The sequence below is a fragment of the Hippocampus zosterae genome, chromosome 8 (genome assembly GCF_025434085.1).
Source record: "Hippocampus zosterae strain Florida chromosome 8, ASM2543408v3, whole genome shotgun sequence".
NCBI lineage: Eukaryota > Metazoa > Chordata > Actinopteri > Syngnathiformes > Syngnathidae > Hippocampus > Hippocampus zosterae.
Window position 1 is genome coordinate 25,483,454 of NC_067458.1, and position 23,541 is coordinate 25,506,994.

Consider the following 23,541-nt stretch of genomic DNA (forward strand, 5'->3'; position numbering starts at 1 on the left):
GCCATCAGAGTCAAACATAATAGAAGTGTCAGTTTGAATGTGTTTATTAGGTTGTTAAAAATACTATTCCATGGGGGGGGGGGGGGGTCATTTAAAAAAAAAAAAACACACACACATTAACCATGAAAATCTGACGTCACATTTAACTTGACGAGTGAAAAGACGGCTTGAGTCTGCCTTCGTGAACTCTGCAGTAATCTTGTCCAAAGAGCGCCCTCTTCCTGCACGCCGTCCCAGCTTTGGTGATCGAGTTGCAGAGCGGACGTCCCGATAGCGAGCTGAAAAGTATTTTCACTAGATTTTAATGCTACTGCTCATCCATCCCGCGCAAATTAAACCAACTACTTTTTTTTTTTAACCTGCAATGCGCATGTTTTTTCATGTAAAAATCCCCAAAAACATTTTACCCAACATGATATAAAGCAGGGCGGCCCGGTAGTCCAGTGGTTAGCACGTGGGCTTCACAGTGCAGAGGTACCGGGTTCGATTCCAGCTCCGGCCTCCCTGTGTGGAGTTTGCATGTTCTCCCCGGGCTTGCGTGGGTTTTCTCCGGGTGCTCCGGTTTCCTTCCCACATTCCAAAAACATGCGTGGCAGGCTGATCGAACACTCTAAAAATTGTCCCTAGGTGTGAGTGTGAGCGTGGATAGTTGTTCGTCTCTGTGTACCCTGCGATTGGCTGGCAACCGATTCAGGGTGTGCCCCGCCTACTGCCCGAAGACAGCTGGGATAGGCTCCAGCACCCCCCGCGACCCTAGTGAGGATCAAGCGGCTCGGAAGATGAATGAATGAATGATATAAAGCAATGAGTGCAAAAGAGAATAATGAGGACGCCGCGTGCAATGGGCTCGTCTCGACCACTGACCTGTTGCTAACTGACGGTGTGGGACTTGCACTTCTGGAGTCATTCGCAATATCGTGAAAGTCAATCAAAGGCTCAAAAGCTCCTTGGGGGGTTCCGGAAGTGATATCGTCAATCAGAGCCTTTAAAAAAAATAAAATAAAAAAATAAGAAAAGTCCGATTTTATGACTGCACTGTGGTTTCAACATTCCTCAAATGTGCTTACTCCTGAACGAATAGGCTGGGGTAGAAATAGAGATGCGCAGTGATGATGAGGGAGGCAACTTGCTGCAGGTTTCCTGTGAAACGATCCTTCCGGTATTCCAAAATCTGGATATGGAAAAGCAAAAACAGGAACCGCATTGTCGTCACCTCATTCGACTACTTGGATGTCGAACGACGTCGGTAAAAGATTCCCACTTGATGTCGCGCCATCTTGTTTCAGCGGGTCATCCCGTTCGATGCCGCCGTGCCCTTTCCTGAGGAGAAAGAGATTGCAAAGTTTTGCAATCGAGTTTGGTGGCCGTCTGAAAGTTTAGCAGACTAACTTTTGAGGCGTCGAGGACGGCGGATACGCGTGACGAGACTTCTGCGGCGCCGCCAATTCAAAAGTCATCAATGGCAATGCGGCAGATGGGTTTCCTCTGCTCGGAAATTGAACCCGCAACTGACTCACAAACCAGTGTCCTGAGCGAGGGGGGGGGGGGGGTGACATGACATGACATGACATGACATGACAACCAATCAATGGTCATGAAAGTTTTTCCGTACCAAGCGAAAGCGCGACGATCAGCAAGCTGAGACTTGCCAGATCCAGCGCCGGCTGCTGGTTGACCTCCGCCACGGCGTTCAAGGGCACGGTGAGCAGCAGCGCGGCGCGGGAGAAAAGTGGACACCGCAGGAATGACTGGACCACGGCAAACAGTACAAAATAGCCGGTGTGCGCGATACACGTCCACATGGCGGCGATGCTTAAACCTGGAAAGACAAATAAACGAAGATGAGGACAACAAAAAAATAAAATAAAAACGCTAAGCTAAGCGCTGCGCACAATTCACCCGCCCAGCCGAGGTAACTCTGAATGGCGCGAAGCCTTTCCTCTATTCGGCCCTGCGTTTCATCCAGGAAGTGCAGCGCGAATCCCAGACTGCTGTTCATGCGCTCCAGTTTGCCCATCAGATCGGTGTAGTAGTGCAACGTCTGGTCCTGGTACTCCAGAAACTCTGACATGCTGTCATCTGAAGTCACAGGTTGGCTCGTATTACAAAAAAAAAAAATTTTAAGCCAATCAAGCAGTGTTGGATTTGACTTTGATACCCAGTTTTTGATGGATGCTCTGAGCCTGCTGTCTGACGTCAGCGAGGTCTTCAACGATTGCTCTGTGGCTCTCCTGCACTTCTGATCCTTGGATCTGCATGTTCTCACTCACAAGAGCTTCAAGGAGAAAGGTTAAACAGTAGTCTTGGCGGTTAAAAAAAAAAACAACTTTGGGTCCCCCTTCAACCATGACTTCTGCCAACGTTGCCTGCGATCCGGCCAGCTCTCACCCATTCTGTCTGTAATTCCCTGGATGAGCTGGGCCACGAGTTCTTGTCCCGAGGCGATGAGAGCTTTCTCCTGACCCAGACGCTGCAGGTTGTCTCTCAGGGAACTTTCCATTTGACCTTGGCCTTCCCGCAGCTTGGCCTGCTGAGTCTGCAGTGCGCTGTGACCCTTCACTAGCTTGTCCAGTGATGCCGCAGTCATCTCTCTTAGTGCAAATTGGCCGTCCTGTCACAAAAACACGACTTGAGGATACTTTATGACAGTGAAACCCCGCTATGCGACCACCTCATTTAAACGACCACCTTAAAAATACGACCGGTTTTGTACAGTCCCAAATAGAACGCCTATGTATTGTATTGTATTGAAACCCCAGAAATGAGACCACCCCGGAATTCAGAATTGCGACCGCGATATCCGGTCCCTGGAAGCTATCGCCTCATAATTGCGACCAGGTGTGAAAATGGCAGCAAGCAAGAAGAGAATTGATTTGACCCTACAACAGAAAATTGAAGTTATTCGAGCCAGCGAACATTGGCTGAGCGGTTTGGAGTTGGAAAAACTCAAATCCAAACCATTTTGAAGAAGAAACGGGAGCTCCTAGACGCATACCAAGCAAACGCTAGCTCTTCTAGAAAACGCCTATGCTACCGAAGTGACTACGACGACGTGGACGAGCTAACTTGGCGATGGTTTCGGAAAGCGCGCAGCCAGAATATCCCTATCAGCGGACAGATGATCCAGGAACAGGCACGAGAATACGCGAAGTAGCTTAAAAAGGACAAAGTCTTTAAAGCGTCCAACGGTTGGCTGGATCGTTTCAAAACAAGGCACAACATTGGAGGCGCTAAGCTGTCAGGAGAGCGAGTCAGCGGTGATATGTAGTTTTTTTTCTCTTGCCTTATACATACATAGACTATTCAAATGCTTAAATTTCTTTTGTGTACAATACAGTTGCATGTACAATCCATCATTTATTACTCATTGTGTGTACATGACGCTACAGTATATTGTTGCATGTGAGCCACATTACTTCTGCATTATCATTACTGCATGCCACTTCAGAAATCAGACCACCCCGAAAATAAGACCACCTTGAGCAGTAACATAGGTGGTCTTATTTCTGAGGTTACACTGTATTATTATTTACATGCCTCCGCGCATGTAATTATACTCTGACTAAAAATGGAAGAGGACCAAGAAAAAAAAAAAAGTACTGTATGTAGTACCTTGAGGTCCTCCATGGCAGATAGTTGGCTGGCAGCCGAGGCGATGAGCATGTTGACCGTTTGCGCCGCCCTGCGCCGAAATAGCTGCTGGCGACTTGCGTAGCACACAGCGCGAGCCCTGTTGCTCACTATGTGATAGGCGTTCCAAGTGTCGGAGTCCATATTTCTTGTACATTCTTTGATAGCCTGAAAAAGCACATGAGAGAACCCCGTCAGGCCTGGAAACGTATCGCCTTCAAGGAAAGGTCGAATTAAAAAAAAAAAGTCTGTAAATGATGATACTGCAACATTTTGTGGCTTACCATGTGTTCTGTGCACGGATAACTTGGGCGACCCTCAATCTGCGCCTGGCAGTTGAACAGTAGAACGCCAAGTTTTGCCAGCTCTTCTTCCGAGAGCGCTTCGCAGCTCGCCTTTAACTGAGCCACCACCTACAGAGCACAGCTTGTTAAACTGCCATCGCGCTTGCTAGCAAGACCATTTGTATGATTGCAGTTGGGTAGCAAAAATCGGAAATGAACACAACTTCAGTTTTTTACTTCCCGTAAGTAGAGGAGCCGCGTGTTCGGAAACGTCTTTTCATCGTTTGTAGTTTTGAGTGCGAGTGAGACATCCTCTTACCTTGTGGTGGCAGCTATCTAAAGGGCTTAGCTCCATCTGCTTAGCCTCAGCCAGGAACTTCTCATCAGCGGTCGCCATTTCAAACCGCGCATCCTCAGCTAGAATTGAGGGAACTGAATCTGCAGGTGGAGGAGGAGGAGGAGGTGGCAGCGAAGGCGCTGCTGCCGTTTCTCCTGGAGGATCCTCGTCATTCTGCCTCAGCCACTCAAAGAGCCCAGTGACTGCTGGAAAGCTGCTGGCAAGGATGCAGAGCAGCAGGAGGTAGTTGGAAGACGACGGGAGGTGAACCATGTCTGCAACAATAAAACATTGGCTCAATAACTTCAAAACGTGCACTCGACATATTTCGACATAAATATGATTAGAATGACTCATAATTCATACGCCAGAGGAAAACACTCTTAAAATATTTTTTCTAGATTACACCGACATTTGTTGAATAATGTTACACAGTGTGCGAACTTAAATCAATTTATAATTTGAAACAATTGGGAAATGGCTCAGTTATCAACGAGGCTTTGCCCAGACATGCCCGCTGTGAGGCTGAGGCTCACCTCACAAGCCCAGTTTCAAAATCGCCCTTTTCTGCCCGTTCTGGTCAACGACACACATACTCCAAATGCTTACTTTTAGAAAACGGCACGCAATTTGAAATAGTTGCACTCGTGATGCATGCATCTTTACATCAGAAAGTTCAGGATTTTTGTCTTTCGGAGTCAAGCTCAGGATGAATTTACAATGAGCTATGTAACCTTTGCTGGTGAACTCATCTCAACCTTTTCGACATCTTCGATGCGCTACAAATTTAACTATATGACAAAATTCGTGACAAATCGAAAGACGTGCTGGTGTTCCATGACTTGTCGCTAAATCGAGTTTTTTTTTTTTTTAAACAACAACCAAAAAAAAACCCCCACCTGTCATTTGATGTTGCACGACAACGGTTAAGAAGGAACCATTTCTTGGCGCGGTCCACGGTTGATGGAGATTATTTATAATTTTTGTAAACCACATCCCCACCCATCACAACAAGCATACAACCAATGGGATTACTCGATTATCACAAGTGGGCGGGCTAAGGGTGCGCTCGATTTTCACGCAATTGACAAGAAAGTGCTTCTAAAGCACGTTTGGTAGAGTGCTGCATGAATTCACCTCGACTTGACACCACCTCCTTAAAATACCACGATACAATAAGGTCAGGCATTTGTACCGTACTAATTGGGCGAGTGTATCGCGCAGCGTCAGCACAGCAGTGAGGTCCAAATCAAGGCAAGTTTCTTGACAGCGTTGCACGAGCCTCCTTGTTTGGTTGGTGAAACGGAAACATCTGGTGAGTCCAGCTAATCGAAAGTTATCATTTCAACAGTACGGTTGTCAATCTCTACTCAAGTGGATCAGAGTCTAGCGTTTGGCGATGTCTCTCCAGGGTTAACTCGGTGTTTCATTCATTCTCTGTTGAGAGTACAGTTTAAGCTTTCCTCTGCTTGTGTTTTATGAGCACAAGACGGCCCAGCGCACTGTTGCTGCGTGGCCGGTTTACCGACGTGCTCAGGTGGCGGCCATGTTGGCAGGGGCGACATTCCTTTCAAATCAATCCACTGATCAGAATTGGATATCAAGCCAAATAGTGTGTCAACATTCAGCAACTGTTTATAAATTAGGCTTCATCTTTGTTTTAGGTTGTCCCGTGAATTCATACACGCAAGAAAAGGTTGAGCTGACAGACTCCTTCTCAAGCCTGACCCTTGACCCTTGAGATGGACTCCCAACGCATTTCAGTTGGCTTCATTGGTGCAGGGAACATGGCTTTCGGCATTGCGAAGGGCATCTTGACTGGTCAGTAAACAAGACCTAACATAAGCCGCACCTTGGTGTTTCAATTTAGCGTTGATGATCTTGCATATTGTGTCATTAAAGGGAACGTTCGCCCTATGAATGTCAAAGTGAGCGCTCCGTCTCTCAGGAACCTCGGACGCTTTAAGGTAACATCTCGTTCCGATCGTGTGTGTTTTTGTTTTTTTGACAGTTCGCCAATTTATGTTGCACTTTTCATAGTATCAGTGGCACTGCGATATGGCTGATTAATCACAGAAAATATATATTTTTAAAATGGAGCAAGTCAAGTTTTTACCTTTTTATTGTCAGTTTCTTCACATGCGCTAGAAGACACAAATTAATGAAACGTGCATTATCCCAGAGGTAAAAAATGTCTATCCGCTTGTTAAAGAAAAAAAAACATTAACAAGTGTCTTTGCTTTCAGGAGATGAACATCTCCACAACTCACTCCAACACTGAGGTCGTGTGCAGTTGCGATGTTCTCTTTGTAGCAGTAAAACCTGATTTAGTTGCGACAGTTCTCCGTGAGATCTCGCACCACGTCACCAACAGACACATGATTGTGTCCGTTGCCGCCAGAGTCACGCTGGCAACATTAGAGGAGGTGAGTGCCCCCAAGCACGTGACCTTTACGTGTATCAAGTCAATGTGATCATAATTTTTATTTTTATTTTTGGGGGGGGATCACCTGTCCGCAGCTCCTGCCCGAAGGTTCACGTGTCATCAGGCTGATGCCGAATCTTCCGTGCGTGGTTCTGCAGGGGGCACTCTTATTTACACGGGGCACTCATGCGAAACAAGAGCACGGTGCTCTATTGTGCGCCTTATTGCAGCGCTGCGGTTTGGTCGAAGAGGGACCCGAGGCCTGGCTCGACATCCACACTGGACTGAGCGGGAGCGGAGTTGCCTTTGTGAGTGCACTTGCTTCAACCTCTCCGAGAACTGAAATACGACGGTGTGCGAACGTGGCCAGTGACGTACACGATATGTCGTGTGCTTCACTTCCCATCAGCTGGATTCCTGATTGTTTTTCACCGCCGCAACTCTGCAAGTCAACCTGTTCAAATCATCATCGTGTGAGTGAATGGCATTATTTTCCTCTGCAGGTGTACCTCTTTGCAGAGGCCCTGGCCGAAGGAGCAGTTAAAATGGGCATGCCCGGCGCTCTCGCCCATAGAATCGCATCTCAGACTGTTCTGGTCAGTTTCATGGACGCGTGGACCGTCAATATCAATGTTGGGTCCTCGATGTCGCAATGGCGGCCTTTGTGCCGCTCTTGTATTTTCCAGTTGCTTGGCCAATACACTTTGGAGTTTTTTTGACGTCTCGGTGGCACTGGATAAGCGCCGCTTCTGTCTGTGACAGGGTGCTGGTCAGTTATTACTGGAGTCCGACAAGCATCCAGCTCAGCTGCGTTCGGAGGTCTGCACCCCAGGTGGCACAACCATCTACGGGCTTCATGCGCTGGAACAAGGAGGTGTGAGGGCATCGACCATGGCTGCCGTGGAATCTGCAACTGAGAGAGCGAGGGAGCTTGGTCGAAAGACGGCGGCGGCACCGGGAAGCATGAAATGATACCTGTGCGTGTCCTCTTCAAACTGTAAAGTCTTAATTGGAAAGTACCCTTTCTTCTCTGTTCTGCTGTTTAAAGATTAAAATATTTCTTTTGTCATCTATCCTCAAAATATTGTTTGTCTGGTCAGTACAGTAGATTGATATTTAAAACGCAAAGGGAAAAAAATCTAATGATTTCAAAAGTAGAATTTTACGGTTGTGAATGTCTGAAATGTAAACATGAATGAACATTTGGTATATTACGATATTTTGTGATGTTTTCTTTAATCAATGTATTGCTTCTCAGTGAAAAAAGTGCTTTGAGATGATTGCATGACTTGGTGACTTGCTTGCCTAAGCAATTCCAGAGATGGACTCTGGAGCCTGCTTTGACGACTTCATAGTCTGCTTTGTTTGAATTGTCAAAACTTGATTGAGATCAATGCCACTTGATTACACAACAAACAGTGTGGCGTAGGGAGGGATGAGAATGGCCACTCACCTCTCCCAATGCACACACTTTAGAGGATAAAAGGAGGGGAGCGATGCTCCTCAGCAGAGTCCGCTGTGGGTCAAAGTACGAGACGCCCAGCTCGTATTGAAGCTCACTCTGCTGAGGGTGTTGGCTCTCCACCCTACTGGCACACGGTAAGAGTTCTTTAGCTTCATACAACTTGTTTGAACTGTGTTATCATTTCTGTGTGGGACCAATAAAGTGCCTATTGTTGGTAGCCAGAAGTGTCTTGTCGTTATTTCTGAGTGCCTATCTCCGACGATCCTTTATAAACCTTGATATTCATTCAAATTGAGTATCAGAAGTGTTTCAAAACAACATTGTTTCAAAAATAAGTGACGGAATGACTCGTAGAAACCAACTTGGCTCTCCAGTTTAAAGGGGCGTTCCAATGCACTTTTCCTGGTCGGAAGTCGGAAAAGTCCGACTTCGTATCGTTCCTCGAATGTCGCATAATATCCGCTACAATCGAAACTCGGACCTTGTCTGCCATCCGATTACAGCCGATGCATATTCGCAATTATTTTTTTTCCATTTAATATTTTTTCACACGTTTTATTTTCTTTCAACCCTTTTCCATGGAAAAGCGACATTGAATGTTTATCAACGTTTTTGACGAATTTCTTTGTGTGTGCGTGTGTGTATAAAAAATAGAAGACTGAAAAGTAAGAGTTTAACTCGCGGAAAATCTTGGATTTTTATCAGCATTTTTGGACAAATGGTCTTGGGTTTGTAAGAAAACAAAATACGATGAACATGAATCAAGGGGCCACTCACGGTGTCGTCCCCAATTTCTACATGTCCAACTGATTTAACCACAAAAATGGTACTCGCTTCGGAATAAGCAATGGCCACATTTTTGAAACGACAGTTTTATTTCAGCACTTTCGTGACATCACCACGTCACGCGAGCAAGGCGCGAACGTGCTTTTGTCCCATACCCCCATGTTGACACATCATCGCGAGCAAGCGTCCGAGCCTCTCCTCGTCTCCTTCCTTCCTCCTCGCCGTAGTCACGTTTCGTCCACTGGCTTGCTACACCCGCACGGACCAGACCAAAAGGCCAACAGTAAGTCAACGTGCCACTGACTGCTGCGACTTGGAACTCGGACTCGTTTACTGCCATTCGTTTGAATTAGAGCGCGTAAAGGGGACCGTAAAGGTTTTTTTGGGAGTCTGCCTGCCCATGTGTTAGCCGCTGCTAGCAAACGGCTCGCGAGTTGAATGGGGCCGACACCGTAGCGGCGGGAAGCGAGGCTCGCTGCTTTTTTTTGACGTAATAATGGTCTATTTGAAACGAAATGACGTCACGACGTTCTTTGATATCCGGTTGATGGTCCGAGGCTCTGAATGAGGCTGCGACCGAATGATGACAACGCCGCCGAGCTTCTTCGGCCGCCTCCTGCGTTGTGCGACATCTTGCGCGACGGCGACGTCAATTTTGAGGGCAACGGTGGCTGCCTTGATTCTTGTTCCGATGGCGCGCTGCTGTTCAAAGGGTAGGGAAGTCAATCTTTAACGTCACCACGACTACGCCGCTCAACTTGAGCTCGTCCAACGTGGTTCTTAATCGGCGGTTCATGTTTTGATGGGAAAAAGGCTGGCACAAATGGAACACATCGGTTCACTTTCACTTTCTTTCTGAGGGAAGGTTTGTCTTGAAAATGGAACCACTTTGAAGTCATCTCGCTTGTCGGGACAGACTGTTGGGCTTGAATCTATTTTTCATTCATTCATTCGTTCATCTTCCGAGCCGCTTGATCCTCATTAGGGTCGCGGGGGGTGCTGCAGCCTATCCCAGCTGTCTCCGGGCAGTAGGCGGGGGACACCCTGAATCGGTTGCCAGCCAATCGCAGGGCACACAGAGACGAACAACCATTCGCACTCACACTCACACCTAGGGACAATTTAGAGCGTTCAATCAGCCTGCCACGCATGTTTTTGGAACGTGGGAGGAAACCGGAGCACCCGGAGAAAACCCACGCAGGCCCGGGGAGAACATGCAAACTCCACACAGGGAGGCCGGATCTGGAATCGAACCCGGTACCTCTGCACTGTGAAGCCCACGTGCTAACCACTGGACTACCGGGCCGCCCCTATTTTTATTTGAGCCTATTTATTTTGTATGTATTACCGTCCTAGTCACCGGTTGTTGTACTTTGCAAAAGCGCAAGATGTGTTGATTTACCTTTCTTTTCCAATCGCTTGCGGTTAACCGGATAAGAAGAGCGTTTGATCAATTGATTTTAGACTTGACAATTGCCTCTTCCCAAGGACGGTGAGTCAAGACCTCGATTTGCCATACGCTGCCCGACTGCAGCAAATGACTTCCCAAAAGACGACCCGCAGTCGGCAACGCAAGGGGAAAGCATTTCCTGCACTCACATCACCCCAAACTGCATGGCCTGCTGCATGATGTCCCATTTCGGTCATTGTGAACGGTGCCTAATCTTGTCGGAGCTTTTTTTTGGGGGGGGGGTGGGGGGCGTTCGGCCATGACCGCAACTGTGACTATAAAGTAATTCATGCCTTGGTCACATCCCGGCTGGATTAACGTGACGCGCTTGACTTTGGAGTCAGCCGATCCTCCATCAAGCGTGTCCAGTTGGTCCACAATACTGCCGCTCTCCTCTTGACTGGTGCTCGTAAGAGTGAAATGAATGTGTTGTTAAAGATGGCGCGCGCAGACAAACACGACATTTTGATTGCACGTGGCAGCCAATTCAGTCTCGCCATTCCGTAGCAAACGGCGCAAAGCTTCCCGACAGTTTGCTGTCCACCATTTCCGACATTGCGGTTTTCACGACTTCATCGGCAAGACTCCCATCGTTTATCGGCAGTTCTATTATTTTCGATGGCTCGCTCACAGGTTGTGATGATTCAGCACCGGAAAGCCGATTTCGTTCTGCTTGCCGAGCTCTCATTTGCATGACGGTTTCGCTCCATCGCACGCTGCCTGACGATGTCGTCGAATCGGATTTTTGCCGGCATCGTACGCCAACGATGACTTTCTGAAGTGAAATCAGCGTCCCAAGTTTGAAGTTTCCCCTTTCACACTTGTCGCAAACCGTTCAAGGTTTTTGACGCCGCCAGACTTCCCACATGGCGTCTTTCTCTTGACTGGCGATCGGCACTTCCGAAGTCAGCGAAATTTGGCCCACTGGCCTCCAAGGCATCTGGAGCGGCATTTCCGAAAAGCTGATTTAGTCTTGGTGATTGTTTTGAAACACTTCTGATACTCAATTTGAATGAATATCAAGTTTTATAAGGATCGTCGGAGATAGGCACTCAGAAATAACGACAAGACACTTCTGGCTACCAACAATAGGCACTTTATTGGTCCCACACAGAAATAATAACACAGTTCAAACAAGTTGTATGAAGCTAAAGAACTCTTACCGTGTGCCAGTAGGGTGGAGAGCCAACACCCTCAGCAGAGTGAGCTTCAATACGAGCTGGGCGTTCGTACGGTAACCCACAGCGGACTCTGCTGAAGTAGCATCGCTCCCCTCCTTTTATCCTCTAAAGTGTGTGCATCGGGAGGGGTGAGTGGCCATTCTCATCCCTCCCTACGCCACGCTGTTGTGTAATCAAGTGGCATTGGTCTCAATCAAGTTTTGACAATTCAAGCAAAACAGACTATGACGTCGTCAAAGCAGGCTCAATAGTTTATCTCTGAAGTCGTCAAGGCAGGCTCCAGAGTCCATCTCTGGAATTGCTTAGGCAAGCAAGTCACCAAGTCATGCAATCATCTCAAAGCAGTTTTTCACTGAGAAGATATACATTGATTAAAGAAAACATCACAAAATATCTTAATATAATAGTAATATCAAAGTCTGTAAATAGCGACTTTGTTTACATGGGCAAGAACGACCTCACTTTTGACCTTATTCAAGATAACACCTGACCTTGTGTTGTTTTTATATTTTTTTTTAACTCCCGATTTGAGTTTGTATCGAAAGCCCCCCCCCCCCCCCCCCCCCATTCCTGTCCCGAAAATCAGAATGTGGCCGTCCTGCACAAAACCTCAAGTTTGCAAAGCACGCGTGAAAGGGTCTTGGGTTCTCTGTCCCTTCTGTTCCGGTTTCTTCTACTTTTCTGCAACTAATGCACAAGCCTGTACTTGTTTTCTATTTTTCCCGCTAACCGATCAAAAGATGTCACAGAAGACCCCCCAGTGTTCTGCGGATAAGCCTTCCAACGGGAATCCGGCGGACTCCGCTGCCATCCCGGCAGCCGAGTGTCCCAACTCGGCCCGTCAAAACGGGGGAACGTCGTCCTCCCCGGAAAGCGGAAGCTCCAACGGCGATACCAAGCGAAGCGGGAAAAGGCGGCGCGGCAAGAAAAGTACGCGCAAAGCGGAGACTCCCTGCGACGGAGCCAAAACCGAAGACCAGTCCGAGCGCCGAGCCGGACCGACTGCCCTGCAGGCGGAATGCGCCAACGTGTGGTTCCAGCGAAGCGTTTACGAGCGAGCGGAGAGCCTCTATCAGCGCTGGTTGGCCAACTCGGCCAAAGCGAGCGCAGAGTCCAACGGCTCGGCCGCGAGTCCGCCGAGGCCCCCCATGAAGAAAACTTGTCGACTAGACGGAACGCCAGAATCCTCACAGTGGAGCGCGACGCACTCTCAGAGCGGCTCGGTCCCCACTCGGGACTCGGCGGCGGCCCGAGCGCCCGAGGAAGGCCGCCGGTCTCCCGTAAGCGCTGGCCCCCGGCAGACGGCGCCCCCGCCCCCGACGACGACCACGAAGCGGGCGCTTAACGGGCTGTCCCCCGTTTTCGCAGAAATGTTGGGAGACATCTGGCTGGAAAAGCCGCTGTATGATCGCGCCGAAGCCGCCTTCTACCAAAGTGTGTTTGGCAACAATTGTCGCCAAGGCTCCGCCTCCTCCGGCACGTGCCCGCCCCCAAGCTCGACGGAGGCGGGGCCGGCGGAGCAACGGCGAGCGGCGGCGCCGCCGCAGGCCAAATCCGAAGCCTTCCACGCCCTGCACCCGATCCAGGAGGAGGACGAGCCCGCCGAGACGCTCGGCCAACGAGAGCGACTCGACGCCGGCGCCGCCTACTTCCTTCACCCCGACGGCGAACGCGTGTGGTTGGACAAGCGCAGGTACGACGCGGCCGAGATGCGTTTCCACGCCCGCCGCCGGGCACAAGAAGCCGGCGAAGCTCGCCGGCCCAAAACGGACACCTCATCGCCGCCGGACGTCGCCGTCCCGTCCGGGGAAAAGTACGACCCAAGCCGCAGATTGGATAAGCGTCAGACATTTGACTTCTCTTCATACTCATTTTCCTCTCCATCTGCTTTTTTTTTTTTCTCAATCGTTTCTTTTTTGTTTTTTTTCCACTCAGTTTGTTTATTTGCTGTACGTGATTTTTTTTCTCCACGATTTTTGTGTTTTGCCGCCGTTCAAAGTCGCCACACGCTAGCTAGTCGAGTTCATGGAACCATTGAAGAGTCGCGCCACTCTGTCATCGCGTCGAGTGTACACAAATCGCGCACGCTCGGCGCCGCCTCGTCTCGTCCACTCATGCCTCCGCCGCCGCCGTTTCCTTTCGTTCTTCAGCAACATGAGCGCCGTCAACTTCCCGGGCCAGGAGAAGATCTGGTTTGAGAAAAGTCGCTACGACGAGGCCGAGCGCCGCTTCTTCGAGCGCGTGGCCGGCTCCTCGCCGTCGGCGCCGACAGTTTGCGTAAGTGGCCCCCTTGTGGCCTTGTGCGCAATTTCACTCGACTTCTACCGTGACTTTTGTTTTACTTCAATTTGTGTTGATCTCCAGGATGCGGGTGCCATCGCCATCCTCCAAGACATCGCTCGTGCCCGGGAGAACATTCAGAAGTCGCTTGCCGGAGTGAGTTCACAATACACAACACGCACAAATTTTTTTTGATGCCGCAAATTGGGAATTTCTCCATTGCGAGATCAATAATCATCTTTTCCGTTACAAAACATCAGGGGAGATTTGGCATTTATTCGGTGACATTTCGGGACGAGGCTCCAAAGCCATTCACGGAGGGAACTTAATTGTGACCGTCCCGAAACTTTTGAATGGGCGTGATCAACTGGCGCCAATCACGAAACGCTCGCCTTCCCTTTCCGTGGCAGAGCACCTGCAGCAGCAGCGCCGCCGATCAAGAAATGATGTCGCGAATCAAAAGCCTGGAGCTGGAGAACAAGAGTTTATATCGAGGTAGGTCCATTTCGGAGCCGTTTTCAAGAAAATGTGCTTTTTCCCCTCCCTGGTGTAAAATACCGCCTGTGTGCTTTAGGCTCCGCCTACCAAGGACGTACTTGTACGTCAAAGTTTTTTTTTTTTTCTCAGAGAGAGGAGGAGGGGATGATGCAATCTGTGAATGTGAATAAGCCGTTTGCATTGTAAATCATGTCAAAAAGTGACCGCTAGGTGGTAGTGTTGCCTCAGGTGCTTGAAACGGATGCTTTTACAAAAAAAGCAATTTTTTCCCAGGAATCGCCCTTTTCATGAAAATGAGCCATTTTGTAACGCCGATTGCTGAAGAATGGAAAAAGATAGAAAACATTTTTTTATTCAGCTGAAAGAAGAGAGTCCAAACTCTATTTTGTTAGGTTCCACGTTTATATAGCACTAGCTGGTTCGCCGCCCTCCGGGTGGCTCATCAGCTAGTTCCTGCGGAAGGCTGGTAAGGTGGGCCTTCGGCCCACAAAAGTGTTGTTGCTTAGTTCAACTTTTAGTTCATCTTCATTGCTTATCGCGAAAATAAAGAGATGTTTAGCTCTACTAAATAACTAACAATTTTATTGCAATGCTTGTGGGTAGACAACATTTTTTCGCTAAGATGCCCGCGCGATCGTAGTGAGCCACTGCCTGAGCGGCGCAGTGGCGGCGCGCAGTGGCATGGTGAAGTAGGTACGTTTTGAAAAGGGACAGACGGAAGGACAGACCGCGTGCGGGACGACGCGCAATATTTATATAGATATAGATGAGAACCAAATATTCTGTGGGCCTTGTAAGATCAGTCAAAATCCAGTCATACAGTGGGATTGGGGGTGCTGGGGGGGTTGCTCCAGTGAAAATGGCCGGGATTGAATGAGCGTGCGTGGCTGACAGTGCATTTTTTATTTTTTATTTTTAAAGATTAGAAAAATTGCCGCCAAAAATGCAGACGTTTGATGCGCAAATTGGTCGCGTCCTAATTAAAAATGCAAATTCTCTCTCTTTGTTTTTGCCTTTAGTGGTCGAAGATTTGAGGGCATCCTTTTCCGAGCTGGAATGTCGAGTCGCCGTCTTGGAGAAAAGCCCCACAGCGCCGGCAGTGCCGGCCACCGCTCCTTCAGTCCCCTACACAAACGTGAGTACGCTCACTTTGCTACGCCGCCCCCCCCCGGGCCGTCGCGATCGCCTTGCGAGCCACCTTGTCGATGCGTTCAGGGAACCGCCGTCCAGCAGACCTGCGACCCGGCGAAACGCAACATCAGCGATGACGACGATCTGGACTTGTTCGATAGCGATGACGACGAAGAGGCCGAGAAACTCAAAGAGCAGCGGTTGAAAGATTACGCCGAGAGGAAGGCCAAGAAGCCCGGCGTCATCGCCAAGTCCTCCATCTTGCTGGACGTCAAACCGGTAAGACATCCCGACTCGAAACGCCCCCCCTCCTCGAGGAGCCGTGAAGTTCCCGAAAGCCCAAAAGCGTTTGGTCTCTTCAGTGGGACGACGAAACCGACATGGCCAAGTTGGAAGAGTGCGTGCGCTCCGTGCGAGCCGACGGCCTCTTATGGGGAATGTCCAAACTGGTTCCCGTGGGTTACGGCATCAACAAGCTTCAGATCTCCTGCGTGGTGGAAGATGACAAGGTTGGAACGGACCTGTTGGAAGAAGAGATCACCAAGTTTGAAGACTACGTAAGTCCGCCCTCCCGCGTATGCGCCGGAATCGAACGCTGCGCTGTGAGGCGGACGTGCTAACCAGTTGGCCACTGTGCCACCCTTCCCCTTTCTGTTTCTAATGTCGTCAAAAGTGTTTCAAGAAAGCTTCATAGAAGGGACGTCATCCACTGTCGTTCTAAACGGCGAACACGCGTTTTGGCGTTCCAATATTTCGGTGGAGCTCATCCAAATGTTTTTGCTTTTTTGCCGTTTCAGGTTCAGAGCGTCGACGTCGCGGCTTTCAACAAGATTTAAAGAGTTGTCGTCTCGTCCTGTCCGTTCCCACGCTTTGTTTTAATGTCACATAATAAAAGATTCTTGCACTGAGGCCCCTGGATTTTTTTTTTTTTTTTGTTTTGTTTTTTTGCCGAAGAAGAACTAAACGTCGCCGCTTTTGTCAGTGGATGGCGCGGAGGTTGACCGTGGCTTCCGCCCCGAGCCACATCGCAGGTTGCCGCAGCAAAGACTCCATGAGAAACGGTCGTATCACAGCCTCCTCTCATTGGACGAACCCTGGAAGGAGCGAGAACGGAGCCGGAAACAGAATGAGATGAAGAAAGAAAAAAAAAAAAGCTTTGGGGCAAAGGTGAGCGAATGACCTTTCTCTTGATCCTCTCAAACGTGAGCCCCACCGCCACCTGGTGGCCATCCCACTGAACTTCCCAGTAGCTGATTCCTTGCGGGCCCTTACAGCACATGAAGCTGAACCCTGAACGAAAGAGGACAGAAATCTGGCGAGAAAAAGACCCCCAAAATTTTTTTTTAAGTAGGCTTACTCACATGACACGAATGTAGCCCGATTTTGAGCTGACAGAGTCGATCTCGTGTAGTGCGACATACCGGACGATTGGTCGTGAGGTATCTGAGATGCTTCACGACTACGACAGATGTCCGGCACGTCGGACTGAATCTTAGGACAAATTGACGGCTCGAAAGTCACATCCTGATCCTGTCCCGGTTGTTTTTTTTTTTTTCAGTGTCTGGCAGGAGCGGAAGGCGTTCCCCTCCAGAGCCGCACCTGTCGCTAATCTGCTTTGTGATAATTTTTCATGGAAGTAGTTCTTGTCGGTTTGTACTCTCGTGCGTTGGATTTTCTTTTTGCGACTTTGAGCGACAGGTAATTTCTGTTTATCGCGTTCCTTGCCTTTTGCAAGCATTTTGGGGGCGTTTGTTTCGCTTTTTCCTGGTTATTTTTGTTATTGTAAAGTATCCTTGGGTCTCTTGAAAGGCGCTTATAAATAAAATGTATTATTATTATTTGTTGCCATTGCCATTTGCAGTACTTTCCCGGGCTTGCGTTTTTGTAAATATATATATTTTTTTGTCAACGTTTGACAAAAAAACAATTGTCTTATCCTTGTCTTCTTTTTGCGGGATCCACTCCTACCCGGATTGTTCCGGGATCTAATTGGGTCGTGCCTGCCATCTAGTGGTGCTCGGTGAAACCGCAACTTAAAACTGCAGTCAACACCTGCGTATTTACTTCTTCCTTCTGCCTTCTGAGCAGATGACCTTTTATGTGCTTTCCACTAGTTTTCTGTTTGTGTACAGTAAGCAGCAGGAGTAGAAACACACACACACACACACACACACACACACGAGTGCGCGCAGATTGCGGCTCATGCGCGCCGGTTTTGCGTTGGATGGGTCCGTCCTTCGCGCCCGCCCAGCGGCCGCGTGAACTTCAAGTCCCAGCGATCCTCGACATCAGCGGACTTGGAACGAGCTCGGCGGAAACATGGCAGCGCCCGGCGGCGGCAGCACGTGCGACGCCGCGGAGAGGTCCCTCGTGGCGCGGGTGCCGCCGCTGCTGAGCGACCTGTACCAGTTCTCCATGGCTTACGGCTACTGGCGCGCCGGGCGCCACCGCGAACATTCCGCCTTCGAGCTCTTCTTCCGGGAAAACCCCTTCGGCGGCTCCTTCTCGCTCTTCGCCGGCCTCGACGACTGTCTGCTCTTCCTGCGCAACTTTCGCTTCACGGACCAAGGTGGGCCGATGATTTATTTGGAGATGGCGTACGCTCGGCGAATGGTCACACGGAGCGAATTCACCCCCCCACCCCCGAGGATCACGTGGAATTCGTGGCGTTTCTTTCGGCTTGCACAACAGCTGGCCGCGGGTCCGCGTGACGCGGATTCCGAACTCTGAGGGGCCCCATCGGAGCTCACTGAACTTCAGGCGAATAATCAGTCACCGTTTGGACTGCTGTCAACTGTCACGACAGTCCGTGAACGCGCCAAAGTTCGACCAAAAGTTGCGGCTAAAAAAAAAAAAAAAAAAAAAGAAGTGAACGTTGCAGATCCTCCACCTCCTCCATTTAGTCCAGACTGCAAAATAAAGAAAAAAAAATCACAGCACACGCGATGCAAAATGAAAACTTTTTTTTTTTGCACGAAGCGTTTCGTTGAGAGAAATGTGGTGTTAGTGTAAGCTTATGTTATATTATGAATTATCATGTTATGTTTGAGCATCATATTTCATGTTAAGCATACCTAAATTATATTCTGTCGTTTAATAATTGCTTAGACATTTTTTTTCTCTAGTGGGAGGGGGAAGAATGTAAGCTTGTTATATTATTAATGATCATTTTATGTTTGAGCAGCATATTATTTCTGTTAAGCATACCTAAATTATATTCTGTTGTTTAATAATTGGCGGCCCGGTAGTCCAGTGGTTAGCACATCGGCTTCACAGTGCAGAGGTACCGGGTTCGATTCCAGCTCCGGCCTCCCTGTGCGGAGTTTGCATGTTCTCCCCGGGTCTTCGTGGGTTTTCTCCGGGTGCTCCGGTTTCCTCCCACATTCCAAAAACATGCGTGGCAGGCTGATTGAACACTCTAAATTGTCCCTAGGTGGGAGTGTGAGTGCGAATGGTTGTTCGTCTCTGTGTGCCCTGCGATTGGCTGGCAACCGATTCAGGGTGTCCCCCGCCTACTGCCCGGAGACGGCTGGGATAGGCTCCGGCACCCCCCCGCGACCCTAGTGAGGATCAAGCGGCTCAGAAGATGAATGAATGTTTAATAATTGCTTAGACTTTTTTTTTTTAAGCAAGGTTCAGTCGAGTATTGACTTCTTCATCGGGTACACGACTCAAAAGAGTGCCCTTTTTTTTAAGCCTGTCGATTTTTAATTTCATATTAAAAAAAAAGTATGGGCCGATGTGAGGACACATTGTTTGTTTTTAGGTGTGTCCACAAGGACCTCAATTTTGCTTGCAAAGTGTGAGAGAACATGCGATGGAAATGTTCTCGCGATCAAACATTTGCTTTTTTTTTTTTCTTCTTCCGCTTTCTGGATGCAGACGTGGACTTCCTGCGATCCGTTTTACCGCCGGCGACCGACCCCGCCTTCTTCCAGTTCCTGCGAAGTCTCGACTGTTCCGAGGTCACGCTCCGCTCCGTCCCGGAGGGCACGGTGGTCTTTGCCCGGGTGAGTCCGAGGACCCTCGCGTGAAATGGGGAAGCGTCCGCCGTGCGGGTGCTCCGGGGGCAAAACCGCAAACCTTTGCCATATCTGCAGGAGCCTCTGATGGAGGTCGCGGGTCCGCTGGCCGTGGTGCAGCTTCTGGAGACAAGTTTGCTTTGTCTGGTAAACTACGCCAGGTAATACCAACACACATTTTTATTCATTCATTCATTCATTCATCTTCCAAGCCGCTTGTTCCTCACTAGAGTCGCGGGGGGTGCTGGAGCCTATCCCAGCTGTCTCCGGGCAGTAGGCGGGGGACACCCTGAATCGGTTGCCAGCCAATCGCAGGGCACACAGAAACGAACAACCATTCGAACTCACACTCACACTCACACCTAGGGGCAATTTTGAGTGTTCAATCAGCCTGCCACGCATGTTTTTGGAATGTGGGAGGAAACCGGAGCACCCGGAGAAAACCCACGCAGGCCCGGCCGGGGAGAACATGCAAACTCCACACAGGGAGGCCGGAGCTGGAATCGAACCCGGTACCTCTGCACTGTGAAGCCGACGTGCTAACCACTGGACTACCGGGCCGCCCCCATTTTTATTCATTGGGAAAAAAAAAAAAAAGAAATCGGGCATTTGATGATATCACGCATGTTTCTTCTAGTCTCGTTTGCAGCAATGCCGCCCGCTTCCGCCTGGCGTCTGGCCCCCGCAGGAAACTGCTGGAGATGGGGCTCCGGAGGGCCCAGGGGCCCGACGGAGGGCTGACGGCTTCCAGATATTCGTATATTGGCGGTGAGTGTCGTGTGGAAGCCCATTTCTCGCCCCCCCCCCTTTACCTCCTCCCTGACAGAATGACTGACGCTTCTGCCTCTTAGGGTTTGATCTCACCAGCAACGTTCAGGCTGGCTTGCTGTTCGGGGTCCCTGTCGCGGGCACCATGGCGCACTCCTACGTCACCTCCTTCACCTCGATGGATGAAGTCTCGCCGCGAGTGAGTGTGCGCTCTCATTAAAAGCCCTAAAAAAAAAAAAAAATTTTTTTTAAACGGCGCGAAATGATCATCGGGATTCTGATTTTTCTCCCTTCCGATTAGACCCTGGTCGATTTGAACGGGGACCGCCAACCGGTGGACTTCATTTCGCTGACCAAGGGTTGGCTGGGTCGGCTGTGCGAGCTTTTGGGGGCGGAGCCCGGAAAGATCCACGAGGGCGAATTGGCCGCCTTCCTGTCATACGCCGTCGCTTACCCCCACAACTTCCTGCCGGTGATTGACAGCTACAGTGTGAACTGGTAATTCTGGACCGAAGCCGTTGGTGCCTTGCTCAATGGCTGCAGTTTTGGGCCAACTCCATTCAAGGGCAATTAATTGCGCTTCCTACCTTGGCGCAATTTATTCTCGCGCACTTATCGCAAAAATGATTCGTCATGCGCGTCGGGCTTGTTTCTCGCAGCGGCCTGTTGAACTTCTGCGCCGTGGGCTTGGCGCTGTGCGAACTCGGTTACAAGCCCGTGGGAGTTCGCCTGGACAGCGGCGACCTCTGCGGGCAATCGGTGGATGTCCGTCGTGTCCTGAGACTCTGCAGCGAGCGGTGAGTGAGGTGCCGAGCCGCACGTTTCTTCAAATGCGGCCGCGAAAAATGGCGGCCGAGTCGTCGTAGTCTTAGCCGCTATCCGGCGCTTTTGCGTCTCTGTTGCCAGTTTCTCGACCTCCGCCTTTGATTCGCTCATCATCGTTGCGACCAACAACATCTCAGAGGAAACCATGGTGGAATTCAACAACAAGGTCAAGGCCGTAGAGTTTGATTTTTTTTGGGGGGGTGGGGGGTGCGTTAACAATAATCTTTCTGTGTTTCAACATTTCGACTTTGCCTCAGGAGAACGAGATCGACGTGGTCGGCGTCGGAACGCATCTCGTCACCTGCACTAAACAACCCTCGCTGGGGTGTGTTTATAAGGTAGACCAAGATAGTCGTGCCAGATAACTTCAATGGCGATTGATTCCGTGGCGATCGTTCTGCTGCTGTTTGCGTTCGCTAGCTGGTGGAGGTGGGGGGCAAGGCCAGGATGAAGATCAGCGAAGATCCACAGAAGAGCACCGTCCCGGGAAGGAAAAGCGTCTACAGGCTAATCGATGCTGACGGTAACCGGAGTGGTGGCAAGTCATGAAATACAAAATACTGCGTTCGATCACCGCACTTGCAGTAGATTTTCCGGGTATCTGTACTTTTGATTTGATCACTTTATTTATTGCAGTACGCTACCTATCCATCGTATCAGTTGCGGATTAGGAATTCAAATTTTTGCAGCGCCCGTGTTCAAGCTTTTTGGTAGTGGTCGACGATCGTCGCGATTTCATCGATCGATTGGCGATCGATTGCTCACGTAGGTTGACATTTCTGGGCAGGACATCCCTTTCTGGACCTGTTGTGTCTGGCGCCGGAGCCGGCGCCGGAGGCCGGACGTCATCTGAGATGTCATCCTCTGACTGCCGATGGCACTCCTCTGTCTGTCACGCCAGCTCAGGTTATTTGTCTGCGCCAGCAAATGTTTACCAAAGGCAAGGTGTGTATCGTCCTAATCAAATTAATAGAATGCGCATTTGTGGACATATTCCGGCTTTGAAAAAATGGCCTCCGGGGTGTTGTCGCCAGTGATCATTTTTCAGCTTCCTTGGTAATAAAAAAAAAAACATGGCGGTCTGGTGTGGCGACATGAATCGCTTCAGAGTCGTCCGGCGAGTCCTACCAGGGTGGAACGATCCATTTTGCATTTTTTCTAAAATGTTTCGGATGCCAGAGTAGGCGTGACGCGCTCCCGCTTACGAGGGAGTACCTGCCAAGAGGCGAGCGGCAGCATTTTGGACCGACTGGAGATGCTACATGGAGGATTACAAAATAAAGTGCATGACGGTCATGCGGTGGAATTGGAAGCTATGAACCCAGCTAGCGTAGCGGCGCTCTACGATGTGAACTGGAACAGCGCGAGTCATGACTGAAGATGTATTGCATTTCCAAATACGTTGTTGTGTCCGAGTGAAGTTGTGCAAATGTGCCACACTTTGAAGGTGACGCAACCTCTGAGGAGTGCTGCAGAGACAAAAGCCAACGTCCAGCGCTCCCTCCAGAGCCTTCACCCTCGACATAAGCGGCTACAAGAGCCGGATTCTTACACGGTAAGCCACTACTACTCCGGAAACGTGTTACCTGAACCGAAACGGTCAGAGAGCAACCTTGTGGTTGTCATAACGTGCATCGTTCCACCAGGTGGCGCTATCAGAGCAACTATACAACTTGGTGACAGAGCTAAGAAGAGGCAGTACAAAGAACTTCATCTTGGGCAATTAAAGAACATATTTTATGCTTTGAAAAACGGCGTTTGTGTCTGTTTACTGTTTATTGAAAGGGGGAACAACAAACGCCGGACTTGCTCAAAGTCAATCAAATTTTCTTCTCGTTCGTGCGACTACTGTGTAAAAAAATAATGAGCCGAAACGTCACTGTGTTTCTGACTCAGTTGTTAAAGTGATAAGGTACGTTTGAAACAGCTAAGTGTTATGGTTGGGTTAAAAAACACATTCAACTAAAATGCATCATTGGTTTCCTTAAGGAGTCTTCTTCCTTAATTTCTTTTTTTTTCTTTTTTACTATTTTCCGGATGGCATTAATTAGGCGCCGATTTATGACGTCACGCCCACTTTTGAGCGCCTTGTTCCACATCGAAAATGACAAACAACCTTCAGTCAGTCGTGGCGCAGCTATCGAAACAGCCATTGCTTGTGAACAGAGGCCAGTAGAGCCACGGAAGCTGCTCCAGCTTGTTCGGGGGCCCTGGAAATTGGGTTGTTGACTTTGGTTCTGAGGGTGTAGGACAGACCTCAAAAGTTGTGGTCAAAAGAAGTCCTCCGCTTCGAAATTGGTGGGATGGTTGCAGTACCACATGTTCCCCCGCAGAGGACGCACTCCCTGTATGGACGAAGTGAGTATTTGGCGAGTTTGTCGTTTTAGATGGGAGACTAAGTGTGTGTGGGGGTGGGGGGAGGGCTGGGGGGGGGGGTTAACGTGAGGCAATAACGGCGC

At 49.5% G+C, this 23,541-nt stretch overlaps 5 protein-coding genes across 5 annotated transcripts; 4 read left to right on the forward strand and 1 right to left on the reverse strand.

Annotated features, from left to right (window-relative positions):
- Positions 1–28: 28 nt before the first annotated feature.
- LOC127605794 (protein brambleberry-like) lies at positions 29–5,584 on the reverse strand. The gene is made up of 13 exons (XM_052073583.1): positions 5,447–5,584; positions 4,234–4,526; positions 3,915–4,043; positions 3,613–3,798; positions 2,389–2,611; positions 2,159–2,275; positions 1,900–2,079; positions 1,613–1,819; positions 1,390–1,528; positions 1,262–1,320; positions 1,068–1,171; positions 865–983; positions 29–278 (listed from the first exon to the last, which is right to left on the reverse strand). The coding sequence occupies exons 2-13, from the start codon at positions 4,522–4,524 to the stop codon at positions 143–145; spliced, it is 1,890 nt and encodes a 629-aa protein (XP_051929543.1). The 5' UTR covers positions 4,525–4,526; positions 5,447–5,584; the 3' UTR covers positions 29–142.
- Positions 5,422–8,358, forward strand: LOC127605825 (pyrroline-5-carboxylate reductase 3-like). Its single transcript, XM_052073635.1, has 7 exons — positions 5,422–5,566; positions 5,916–6,072; positions 6,154–6,218; positions 6,498–6,677; positions 6,772–6,984; positions 7,180–7,272; positions 7,439–8,358. The coding sequence occupies exons 2-7, from the start codon at positions 5,994–5,996 to the stop codon at positions 7,646–7,648; spliced, it is 840 nt and encodes a 279-aa protein (XP_051929595.1). The 5' UTR covers positions 5,422–5,566; positions 5,916–5,993; the 3' UTR covers positions 7,649–8,358.
- A 672-nt stretch (positions 8,359–9,030) lies between these two features.
- LOC127605826 (elongation factor 1-delta-like) lies at positions 9,031–16,376 on the forward strand. Its single transcript, XM_052073636.1, has 8 exons — positions 9,031–9,210; positions 13,709–13,835; positions 13,923–13,994; positions 14,249–14,333; positions 15,356–15,471; positions 15,552–15,746; positions 15,830–16,024; positions 16,265–16,376. The coding sequence occupies exons 2-8, from the start codon at positions 13,713–13,715 to the stop codon at positions 16,301–16,303; spliced, it is 825 nt and encodes a 274-aa protein (XP_051929596.1). The 5' UTR covers positions 9,031–9,210; positions 13,709–13,712; the 3' UTR covers positions 16,304–16,376.
- Positions 9,904–13,690, forward strand: LOC127606184 (uncharacterized; the record flags this gene model as incomplete). Its single annotated transcript, XM_052074267.1, has 2 exons — positions 9,904–10,419; positions 12,299–13,690. A coding segment is annotated over exon 2 (1,392 nt), but the record flags the coding sequence as incomplete, so codon positions are not given.
- Positions 16,377–17,696: 1,320 nt separating the features above from the next.
- Positions 17,697–22,834, forward strand: LOC127605797 (nicotinate phosphoribosyltransferase-like). Its single transcript, XM_052073587.1, has 13 exons — positions 17,697–18,036; positions 19,350–19,477; positions 19,568–19,650; positions 20,127–20,257; positions 20,341–20,456; positions 20,559–20,755; positions 20,917–21,054; positions 21,164–21,248; positions 21,340–21,420; positions 21,503–21,605; positions 21,870–22,027; positions 22,530–22,637; positions 22,729–22,834. The coding sequence occupies exons 1-13, from the start codon at positions 17,787–17,789 to the stop codon at positions 22,807–22,809; spliced, it is 1,659 nt and encodes a 552-aa protein (XP_051929547.1). The 5' UTR covers positions 17,697–17,786; the 3' UTR covers positions 22,810–22,834.
- Positions 22,835–23,541: the final 707 nt, after the last annotated feature.

Excerpts from the sequence above, each read along its gene's own strand:
- LOC127605794 (XM_052073583.1), bottom strand. The coding sequence starts at position 4,524 with ATGGTTCACCTCCCGTCGTCTTCCAACTACCTCCTGCTGCTCTGCATC. Across the intron at positions 2,080-2,158 it reads GAGCATCCATCAAAAACTGG|ATGACAGCATGTCAGAGTTT; the intron begins GTATCAAAGTCA and ends CTGTGACTTCAG. Across the intron at positions 1,321-1,389 it reads CCGTCCTCGACGCCTCAAAA|GAAAGGGCACGGCGGCATCG; the intron begins GTTAGTCTGCTA and ends CTTTCTCCTCAG.
- LOC127605825 (XM_052073635.1), top strand. The coding sequence starts at position 5,994 with ATGGACTCCCAACGCATTTCAGTTGGCTTCATTGGTGCAGGGAACATG. Across the intron at positions 6,073-6,153 it reads TGCGAAGGGCATCTTGACTG|GGAACGTTCGCCCTATGAAT; the intron begins GTCAGTAAACAA and ends GTGTCATTAAAG. Across the intron at positions 6,219-6,497 it reads GGAACCTCGGACGCTTTAAG|GAGATGAACATCTCCACAAC; the intron begins GTAACATCTCGT and ends CTTTGCTTTCAG.
- LOC127605826 (XM_052073636.1), top strand. The coding sequence starts at position 13,713 with ATGAGCGCCGTCAACTTCCCGGGCCAGGAGAAGATCTGGTTTGAGAAA. Across the intron at positions 13,995-14,248 it reads TTCAGAAGTCGCTTGCCGGA|AGCACCTGCAGCAGCAGCGC; the intron begins GTGAGTTCACAA and ends TTTCCGTGGCAG. Across the intron at positions 15,472-15,551 it reads CTTCAGTCCCCTACACAAAC|GGAACCGCCGTCCAGCAGAC; the intron begins GTGAGTACGCTC and ends CGATGCGTTCAG.
- LOC127605797 (XM_052073587.1), top strand. The coding sequence starts at position 17,787 with ATGGCAGCGCCCGGCGGCGGCAGCACGTGCGACGCCGCGGAGAGGTCC. Across the intron at positions 20,258-20,340 it reads CAGATATTCGTATATTGGCG|GGTTTGATCTCACCAGCAAC; the intron begins GTGAGTGTCGTG and ends TCTGCCTCTTAG. Across the intron at positions 20,457-20,558 it reads TGGATGAAGTCTCGCCGCGA|ACCCTGGTCGATTTGAACGG; the intron begins GTGAGTGTGCGC and ends CCTTCCGATTAG.